We start from the raw sequence: 11,495 nt of genomic DNA on the forward strand, positions 1-11,495 counted from the left end.
AACGACTCTACTTAGCATACGAATAGCCTAGCTAGCATATGCAAAGGCGCTTTAGCAGACCAACATGGATTCTCAGTCATTGGATGAAAAACAATGACGTCACAATTAATCGCTGACGCGTGATTGGTTGGTTGATGTGTCCCCCATTGAACAGCACATATGTCTTCTGAATGAAAACGTATAAAATGTTGAAAAAGTTCTGAGATTGAGGTAAAGGTTCACCTTCAATTAAGCGGCGCGACTTAATTGAAAGTATTTCCACGTGGCTAAAATGGCCAAGTCAAAGTCACATCCTGAATCTGTTGCAAGACCATAAAAGTACTGTTTGCAAACTCTCTCCATTCAGTCTGATCAGGCTTGAACGGCTTAGCAAAAAGTAATGGAGAACATTTGAGTGTGCAGTGATGCAGACATACCACCAAAAGATTTCTAGCTGTTTTTGCACCGAAAGGTGGCTTAGTAAAGCACTGATTGAATCTGTGCATTGAATATGAATGGACAGAATTTAAAGATTTGTGGGTTTTTTTAAGAAACTTTGAAATCTAGGTGTAAACTTTGCTCCCGCTTCCACTGATTTATGCTAGCTTTTGCCAACAAAATCCCTGAGTTTATGACTGTGACAAGAAAAAAGTGGAAAAGATTAAGAAACAAAAAAAACAAAAAAAAACAAGGCACTTTATTGCTGAGGAATGAAAACAACAACAAAGGTAGAGGGCCTTTGTTTCCATGCAGTCGCATAGAAACAGTGACACATGGAGAGATTTTTGCTGCATCAATGAAAAGCAGACAACATTAGACTTGAAAGCATAAAGCAGCAAAAAATGGATTTACTATCCCACCTAAACATCGGTTTGGGCGAAGACAACATGGACGACAATAATCGAGCGGAACATTTTATGAAAACTTTGGTGGCAGAGTAAAAGCGCAGGTGAATAAGGAGCGAATATTGATTTTTTTGAGAGATGCATCACAGAGGGCAGCGAGAACATCAGCGTGTGGCTGATCAGCCACATAGCAACCAAGAAAGGAGAGTAAATTAGCTTCCTGTGCAAGTGCCCAAAAAGCAGCAGTTGTGACGAGCAGGGAATGATGAACAACTGTTTTGTGGGTAGCTTTTATTTATCCGAATGCGTGCTTGTCACGGAGAATGGCTGATTTGCGTCCTAATCAAAGCAGTTAAGGGTGGACAATGTGATGTGCACATAGACTGATGATTAATGAAACAGATGCAAACGCCACATTTCCCATGGCCCTGTTGAAAAAAATAAAATTAAATAATAGAGCATAAGGAGAAGGAAACATGCAAAAAAAATACCTTCATCCCTTGGTCTGTTCATCGTGGACTCATCATTTTTTTTTGTGAGCGGACCTGAAGTTTGGAAAAAGGAGACAAAAGACAAAATTTCAAAAAGACAAGAAGGAAAGCAGCGTGATCTAAATTCACCTCAGTTGCTGTGTACAAACGTTAATGAATTTTCCCATAAAACAAGACCCAATGTTGCTTCTTGACGTAGGCAGTACGACACTGTGCCCAGGGTGGCACTGCCTCAGGGGCGGTACAGATAATAGGAAAAAAACGTTATAATTTCCCCTAAAACAGCCTTCTGTTCTTTTATTTCATGTTTAGTTTATTGGATGCTCCTTTATGTTGTGCATATTGTAAGTATGTTTAAGAAGATTCTGCACATTCACTACAGCTGGGTAATATAAACTTATCAAATGTGTTACAGGTGGAGAATTAAAAACTATTTCTCTTAACCTAAATCACTAGTTTTGAGTTCTGGTTGAAAATTTAAAGGGCCAGTAGTGTATTTTCTAGGTACTTGTTTTTTTTTTAAATTGGTATATATATATATATATATATATATATATATATATATATATATATATATATATATATACACACACACACTTACACTTACAATATGCACAACATAAAGGTAACCTTAAAAAATTTTAAGGCATGTACTTTAAATTTCAATGCTTTTTAAAGCATTGAAATTGGGCTTCTGTCTCTTTAAGAAACTCATACTCTTTTCTAGTTAGTATTTTTATTTCATTTTACTTTATTTTTTGCTTGGGTGGGTAGTGGACTGAATTGGGAAGCATAAGAAGGGTCTCACTTATGACACCATGACCTCGCGCTCATTTGTTTTAACTGCTTAGTAAATGAACCCAGTGGCTTCTTCTTGTTAACCCTTTTCCTCAATCAAATTAGAGTTATTGCTTTTATTGTATAACCCAAACCCTCCAAAAAAAAAAAAGAACAAAACAATTGGCAGAAGCAAGCAATCTCGGGAAGAAGCAAACGCCCGCCAAGATGCTGCACGTTCCACACTGACTTAAACCAAAACACTCCTCTGACTAAAATCAATAAATGCTGAACATATTGGATAGCTTAATTTCGCGCTGCAACAAATGCCATCCTGAAAGGGAACTTCGAGAAATTGTGAAGGAACCGCCGAACAGTGGGCCGGTTTTGATATGAACACACCCTGCTAAGCCTTTTGACAAGATTTCCCACATCAAGGTCAAAGAGGAGCCTCGAATTAAGCTTTAATGGTAACAACAGTTAACTGCTCCATAGGGCAAAGCCAGTAACAAGCATTTATCGCAGTGACCAACCAATGCCCTGCTGTGTCAACCTCTGTTAGCCCTAAGTGATAAAGATCCTATTAGGGTTTTTTTTGGGTTGGTTTCAGTCAGAGGCGATTTCCATCAGCAAACAATTAAGCCACTGCGTTTTGTGTCATGCTCAGCTACTGTCCACATGACATGTAAAGGTCATTAAACCCATCTGTGCTTCATACACATCTAATGTTGACACGACTGTGGACGGGAATGCGCGACATGGCGGAGCTGCGGAGGTACCTGGCAAAAAGTATTCACACCATTTGAACTTTTATCACTCAAGAAAACACAACTTCAGTGCACTTTGTTGGGGTTTTACGCGACACAACGTAGTACATAACTATGAAGAGGTGTGTTAGAGATAGGCGGACAGGCAGCGTCATGAATGCTAAGGAATATGGCGGACAGATCAGGGATGATGGCGCCACAAAGCCATAAAGTCTAAAATCTCACTTTTATGGATGGGTGACAAGAGGAAAGCCATTTATGAAAGAAAACCATATGAAGTCCCGTTTCCAATTTGCCAAGAGCCACAAAGAGAACAGAGCAAAGCCAGAAGAGCTCTTAAACCTACATGGAAATGGTCTGTGTGGCTAAAGACTTCAAGGGCTTCCACTCCAAAAACAGCATTCACTGAGCTTTCTGTAGGAGTTTGCTGTCCACCCTGGGGAAATAAACTAAAAAAAACAACAATACAGATGGCGCTACACTCTAATCATCCACAGCTGAGAAGTGCAAATGATGGAGAGTTTTTTTTTTAAATAAGTGGATGACAGCTATGTTTTATTTGCAAAGCTGCATGTTTTTTTTTCTTGCATGAAAAACCAACAACAGAAGTAGATCTGATATGGTGAGACAGAGAGGAATGGATAAAAAACAGAGTGGAAATTTTGATGAGATCAAGTGATTCAAGGAGCTCTGCTTCCACATTGAATAGCTGCCTTTGGCTTATTCTGGAGCAGTTTGATAGATATCCTGTCTCCATTGGTTGAACAAGTATCCGTCACAGTGCACCACGGTTAAAGGCTTAACAAATTACAACTTTGACCTGAGCACAATACAAGCTCCACCAGGCTCTTTGTATTTCTGCTGTGTTCCACTAAAGCTTGCTTTTTTTCTCTCGTAAATTTTCTCTTTAAGCTTCTTGTTAGAAAACAGTAAGTTGTGCAAAAAGAACTGAAGTATTTAACAGTTAGACATGCGCATTCAAAAATTTAGAAAGGGTTACATTAAGTTCGCCTTTCAAGATTGTAACGCACACACTCCTGAAGTGTCACCTTAAAGTCGAATATCCGGCACACAATTTAGGTTTGTGACTGTAATAAGTCTCATTTTGGAAAGTTTAAGGGATATGAATACTTTTGCAAGGTGCTCTATTACCACTGTCTATCATGTGTTCATGTCATCCTCAAACCCACACACAAAAAAACATGCTACCTTCTCCCCATTGGGGGAGATTTGCAGTCTTTCTCTTAAAAAAAAACACTTTGTATTTCGGTTGCCAAGAGGTTTATCACTCCTTCGATGAGGCGCTGACATCTCTGCTTCTGCCCCATTGCAGGAAACTCCACAGTGAGGCATTGGCATGTACCCTTTTCACAGTGTTGCGCATCTATTGACAAGGGAGTTGCGAGACTTCACCGCCTTCCACCATTGTATCCCTGCATTCTCACTCATCCATCTGTATGAATATGGTTTCCTGATATAAAGTGTTTATCTTCCTTCTTAATGGGTGCAGATCAATGCTGAGCAGATTAGCTGCATCCTCTCAGCACCACCATGCAGGCGCCTGAACCAGACAGCACTTACTGCCATAGCAGGAGATGGTACACCCATAGGTCCCGGGCAAGAAAGAACTGTTACAACGGCCTGGTAATGGACAGAAAGGCCCATTAGTCCACTGGATTCTCAGCGATCGCTCGCTACTTAGCGCCACTCTAAAACCACACCTTTATGCTTAATGGAGACGACTCTGGTTACAGTTCAGTTCCCATTCCTTCTTAAGGAAGGAAACTATATCTCAGGATGGAGCACCACTCAGCTAGTCACATCCTGTAACGGAGAATGAGATCAAATTGTAGGACTTCATGAATGGGGCAAGTAGAGATGTGACCCAAGCCAAGATTTTCCGCAGGGTTTGGGGAATATTTTTTGTAGCAAACCAGCCTTACGTTGATGTAATTACATGATATCAGATTTTCACCCTGCCCCCAAAAATATTTGTTTGCCTGCTGTTTTGCAAGTTTGCATACTCCACTTTAAAAATCAAACTGAAATTAGTACTGTTCACTTCTTTATAAGAGACAAAATAGCAACCAAACCAAAAAAAATAACAATTAACTGAGTGAAATAAGCATTTGATACAGAAGTGAAACCCATTGAGATATGTCCTGCAGTTCGTCACACATCTCATGAGGGATTTTTGGTTAACTCTTTTTCAGGAATTCTCTCAATACTTTAAGTTTCTTAGCTGCTGCTTGGCCACCATATTGAAAATATATTCCTAAACCACTCCACAACCTTAATGTGACTCTTCTTTATCCATTTCTTTCTTGCCTTGGTGTTTTAGGTTACATTCACATTGAGAAACCCATCCACAGACCATCTTCAGTATTCTGGATGAGGGAAGAAGATTCTCACTGAAGACATTCCATCCCCTAATTTCTCCGTCTATTGGCTGATCGTTGTGGTAACCCTAATCCTGTACACGTAGCTGAAAACATCAGTTGAAAAGCATAATGTTCCCACATCTGAGCGAATTGGGATAGCGTCCTTCAAGTCTGTCAGCACTTCTATTCCTCCAGAAATAGCAGGTTAACTAGATGCCTATCACATCCTCCCGATCCTTTGAATCATTTAAATGTTCACTGGTAAACCTAAGGCAAGTCTGTAGAAATGGCTTCTATTTCAAGCCACTGTGGTTCAGTGTGTTACTAATCGTGCCTTTGATTAATGCGGTCCTAGGTGCCTTCAGACCATTAACAAGCTCCTCCTAGTTAGTTGTGACCTGATCTCTTCCTTTCCTCCGCATCGTCCTCGCCCCACGAGGACGGATCTTGCGTGAAGCTCCAGGCTGAGTGAGACTTCCCGCTGTTCATATTTCACATATCTCCAATTTTAAATAGTATTAGCAACAGTTGTCACTTTCTCCCTCTTTGTCAAGCTTTTGACAGCTCTTGGGTTTTGCCTATGTTGGCGGAGAGGTTGTAAGGGAAGACATTGATTTCCCCACACAAAGTGTGCTTAATAAACAAAACAGATCGAGGTAAAAAGTATCTGTAACGGATTGAGTGATTGATTTTGGTGAAGACAACCTATCTGTGGGAGTCAAAACTGACTGGGTTGTTGGGCAACGACTAATTACTTTGCAAAATGACAGGCAAATCAATTTTTAATTTCCATGTAACGGGTGTGTCCTCAATAAAATCAAGCTACTTCACAAATCTGATTATTTATTCCTTTACAAGTGAGCAAACCTGGAATATCAACAGCGGATGAAATGGTTATCATCCCCCCATGTTTGGGACTCTCTAAGATAAAGTTCTGACTGCAGAGGGTATAAGTAGTTGATATTTTAACTGCAAACGATAACTCTTATTTGGTCGTCTCTCTGTACCAACTACAAGACTAGATTTTCCCTAAGGCTTTAGCAAACTACTACTCTGAGGAGGATCTTCCTGCTTTACAAAAATGTAGTAGCATTTCATGCAAGCATCATCAGTGAATTTGTTTTGGGTGAGTGGTTATACGCACATAAATCTGTGACCCTGTGCCCAGAGTGAATACCTAAAACTAAAACTCAGCCAGATAACATTTCATCACATTTTTTTATGATAGCAGAAATAAACACTTCAACACCTCATTACAAAAGATGGAGAACCAAGGTATGTAAATAAATTGTGAATAACTAGATAACTATATGCCAGTAATGGTAATGTAAAGATAATATTGCTCTAAGGGGTTGTGAAAAACTATGTGCATTGTTAGCTATACATTTTAGAGGTTGGTATAGTTTTAAGATTATATAAATTCTTTATTGTCTTTGCTCCAATTGGACTAGCTGGGGAAAACTAATCAGTACTTCTTTGACCTGCACAAGTCATCTAAACTGTTGAAATGTAATCTTTAACAGAAGTTGATTATCAAAAATAGATCAGATGGATCTGTCTTCTGTGGCATAAAACATACGTGTTTATATCCCCCGCCCCTCCCCTCCCAAAAAAAAAAAAACACCAACAAAAAATATGTACATTTATTGCGAATGAAAGATTGGTAATAAACCATTTTGTATTCACTTTTAGATATTAAAAATCTGGATTTATTTCCAGATGGGACTGGTAGGGTTGAGCAGGTTTTTGCTTTTTTGTCCCCCTCTCTCCTGTTTGGTTTGCTGCCACTGAGGTTCCCACTGAGGTTGTATATAACCCTTTTCAATATCACTCTGGTCTCAGAGAAATTTATGAAATGACCACAATCTCTAATCATTCGGGTGGAGCCGCATGATGTGTTGAAATTACTTTGCTCTCCTGTGGAAAGTAAACCTCCACCTCCATTACCTTGGTTTCTAGGGTAACAAGCTCCCGCTTCAAACAGAAGCTTGACAGCTTTCACAAAAAGATCAAAGATGTTCTAAAAATAAAAATAAAAAACTGTTTAAGCAACTGGGAAATACATCTAATTGTTTTCAGGTCAAGCTATAATACAGGTATATTTGTTGACTATGACTTTAAGGATTTGTTCAATATGCTAGCCAGGTTTGTATAACATTTACAGTGCGTTGGAGATCGTATAAAAAACCAATACCTCTGACAAGACGCCTGGTTTATTTGGGGTAAAAAATGAAAACAAGATACATTTTAGAACTTTTCACACCTTTAAAATCACCTATAAGCTTTAGACGTCAATTAAAAAACAACTGTAAATATCTTTGGGGGAAAATTTTAATGCAAAAGAAAAAAACTAACAGTTGCATGAGTGAGCACAGTCTTTTATGTTGATCTGGTTGTGTTCAGAATTACCCACCGCATTCAAACTCAAGTTAAATAGGAGTCAATGTACATCTGCCAACATTTAAAGTAGTGATGGTTGACATTGATTGAAAAAAAATCCACAAATATCAGGTCATTTTAATTGGTAGAACAACAAAAGTGGCAACAGTGGCGTTGTTAGCAGCACACAAAAACTGCAACAACAATAAACAATAAAATTACCCATTATCAGATTGGCTGCCTCAGGAAACCAATCACTTTAAGTAGCGCAACTGTACAGTAGCGCACAATAATTTGATTTATTAATATTTTCAAATACATTGTTACATATTGCAGTGAAAAAAATGCTGTAACAGCAAAAGTAAAAAAAAAAAAAAGATTGCCACGTCATATTATCACTGCAGAGTGGAGCAGCGGTTCGAACTGTTGCCTTATAGCAATAATCTTAGTCTGTGCTTGTTGTGTATGGAATTTGCATGTTCTCCGCATGCATGCATGAGCTCCCTCTGGGTACTCCAGCTCCCTCTAAGACTCCAAAAGCATCACAGTTTGGTTATTCTAAACTTCCCTGGGTGTGAACGAACGCACGTGTGTGGTTTTGTCCTTTATCCAGCGTGTAGCCTTTCGCCAAATGATTACTGGAGATAGGTACCAGTCCACCTTTAAAAAATCTAAATATGAACTGATGTAAATGATTGATGGCTGAATAGTTTACGGATACATTTTCCAAACAACAAGTGGACAATTGACATCCCTACATTGGAATGATACATAATTAATCCCAAATAAAGGTCAGATGTTCGAGTTTTGGACAGCTCACACAAATGCCATCATCTGCAGAGAGAACTCATGAGAAAGATGCAAAAAATAAAAAATAAGATAAAATATATTTGAAAGACTATGGAACATGGTTATCAGCAAGAAGACATGATAACTAAGACGGTACCAAGAACTGGAGCTCCCTATGAAACCGGGTCAAAGCCAATATCAGAACTAGTTGATGCAGCTGCCAAGAGGCCTACTGTGGCATTAAGGACATGACTTACAGGAATTTCCGTGTAGCACTTTTAACAGCAATCTCCAATATTCTTCATATGTCTGGGCTATGAAGGAGACCTGCAAGATGAAAGCCTTTTGTAAAGAAAAACAAGCCCAGCTGAATTTTGTGAAACACATTCGAAGTCCTTCTAAAGACGTGTGGAAATTTGAGTTATTATCCAGTGTAGCTATTATGGGAAGTACAGTATATATGGTGCTAAAGCAACACTGCATATAGCAACGGACTATAACACTTCAAAAGTAGTGAAGCATGGAGATGGCAGTATTATGTTATTGTATTGCTTTTCTTCGGATGGAACTGGGTATTTTGTCAAGGTAATGGACAGTCGCAAGTCATTGTTGGCACAAACTCTTCAGGCTTCTACCAGAGGGGTGAAGATAAAGAGACACTTCATCTTTAAACATGATAAAGACCCAAAGCATAAATCCAAATCAAGAAGAAAAATGCCAGCCCCGACTGAAGACCCAGACTGAAAATATGTCTGGGCTACACAAGAGGGCTGTGTGCACGAGATCCACATCACAGCTGTTTTTTATAACCTCTCTATGTTGTTTAAGAAACAAACATATTCATTTGGGGTCAAATGCATCTTTCCTATCAGTCCCAGAACACAGTCTTGTTGTTATGCTGACTGCCGCATCATGTAATGGGCGAACGGTCAGTAAAAGTCAGCGGCCTGTGGTGGGACGTTTAGCTCCGGCCGTCCTAGGACTGTGCTGTTTGACCTAGCGCAGCTCCATCGCTCCGTCAACAGCACTTCTTCTCGCTTCAGTGAGCTAGTGGCCGGAATGCAAGCTGTCTCCCGTCCCTCTCCATTTCTACAGACCAGTAAATGGGATGAAGCTGCACTACGTCAAGACTGTAGTTGGCCTGTCTTCTTGACAACGTGTCAGATGCGGTTTCGACAATCACGCCGCCAGCCCTCATCCCCCATCCCCCGCCGCCACCCTTCTTATTCCTCCTCTTCTGCACATATAAAAACACATACAATAACATGCACGGAACGTGCTGCACGCGCGGCTCCATCCTCTTTGCTCTCCATCTCTTCTAGTGCACCCACCTCCATCTTTGCACACTCCCCCTGCAGTCATGTCCCCTGAAATATGGTTTTTAATAAAGTGCACGGTAAATGGCTGCTCTAGTGGTAATAAAAATGAAGGATCTCAGGCCTTTGCCTGGGGAGTGTCTTGAGGAAATAGGAAAGCGGTGAGACGCTTCCCTCTCCTAACAACCTATCCACACATGAGGGAATGAGGAAGAGAGATGAAAGGAAAGGGGAGGAGGAGGACAGGAGGGGGGGAGCTCACTTTTCAGTTCAAGAGAATATTTGTGTTATTTACATTATGCGAAGAATTTGTTTGAGTTTCATTCTAGTCAAGTGGGCTTCGTGTTGGCCTGGTTGGGGAAGGGCACCAAGCTCATCTGCATTCAGAGCAGGGACCCCTTCCACTGCCATCCGCATAAAGATGGAGGAGTGAGGAGAGTGGAAAGGAGAAGAGGCAGGAATCGTTTCCAGCGAGGACAGAACAGGAGGGGTGAACAGATGCCGAAAGAAAAGGAGGCTTTGAATTTCTTTTCATCTAAAGAGTAACATCAAGAACATGATCAGCAAGCGTCTTTCTGGGCATGAAATAGACACGCGCATGCCTCGAACCAGAATAGGAAGGTCACGAAATGCCAAACAGATCTGGCACCAAAGCACTCATGGAGGGTACGTATGAATGTGTTCTGCCAATTCATTGCCGATGTTGCTGGAAATGCAACTTTTCTCTGCAGAACCAACTGGGGGCTCATGAAAACACGTCATACAGACACAACGCAAGAAGCCTAATGTTAACTTTCAAAATTATCAAGAGGTTTGGCCTGTTTGTCTCATCTATTTTACTTGTTGTCCCAAGGGGTTGCACTTGCATCAGGATTTCACACAATTGCACCAACGTATGATTGCGCGTCACCAAAGCTGCAATGTTGTTCTAACATTCTGTGTTACGTAATATTAAAGAAATACTCTAAATGTCTAACCTTGCCTAGTACTCTGAAGAATAACTAAAAACAGTAGAAAACAGTGACCCAAAATGTTGACTTTGAACCAGCTCTAAGAAAAGGTAACTTTTGTGAGGCTCTCGTAATTCCACTAAATGGTATTTGCAGCAAACGTGAGCTTGGCTAAAAAGTTATAGGTCTGTTGGCATTTCTGTTTGTTTCTATTTCTATTTTGTGTAAAGGTGAGCTTTACATAAAAATGTACACAAAGGTTCAAAAACAACAGTGCATCATCATCTACTTCTAATAATACACTATAGGCTCTAAATCAATTAATTTGACATATTTTTGATTTAGTTACACAGACTCCAAAACCAATCTAATTTAGTATTTGACTACATGCTTATTGTAACTAACAGTACCCACTCTGCTATCCGTAGATACTGCAAGTAAACCAAGCTGAGAGTTAAACAGCAGGACTTTCTGCTAACGATAGCTAGCCTGCAGTGCTAGCTAACGGTAGCTAGCCTGCAGTGCTAGTTAACGGTAGCTATCCTGCAGTGCTAGTTAACAGTAGCCTCCAGTGCTAGCTAACGGTGGCTAGTCTGCAGTGCTAGTTAATGGTAGCTATCCTGCAGTGCTAGTTAACAGTAGCTAGCCTGCAGTGCTACTTAATGGTAGCTAGCCTGCAGTGCTAGCTAATGGTAGCTATCCTGCAGTGCTAGTTAACAGTAGCTAGCCTGCAGTGCTACTTAATGGTAGCTAGCCTGCAGTGCTAGCTAATGGTAGCTATCCTGCAGTGCTAGCTAATGGTAGCTATCCTGCAGTGCTAG

The 11,495-nt window shown here is 40.3% G+C and overlaps 1 protein-coding gene across 2 annotated transcripts in view; it reads right to left on the reverse strand.

Annotated features, from left to right (window-relative positions):
- Positions 1-11,495, reverse strand: part of LOC106949256 (neuroligin-2-like) — a 124,452-nt gene that overhangs the window by 61,415 nt on the left and 51,542 nt on the right. For both annotated transcript variants that reach the window (XM_015035386.1, XM_015035385.1), the window contains exon 3: positions 1,316-1,369. In XM_015035386.1, the coding sequence (XP_014890872.1) occupies positions 1,316-1,369 (54 nt within the window). The remainder of the gene's footprint in view (positions 1-1,315; positions 1,370-11,495) is intronic.

The sequence above is a fragment of the Poecilia latipinna genome, unplaced genomic scaffold (genome assembly GCF_001443285.1).
Source record: "Poecilia latipinna isolate Pla-1442-1.1 unplaced genomic scaffold, P_latipinna-1.0 Scaffold333, whole genome shotgun sequence".
In the NCBI taxonomy this organism is placed as follows: domain Eukaryota; kingdom Metazoa; phylum Chordata; class Actinopteri; order Cyprinodontiformes; family Poeciliidae; genus Poecilia; species Poecilia latipinna.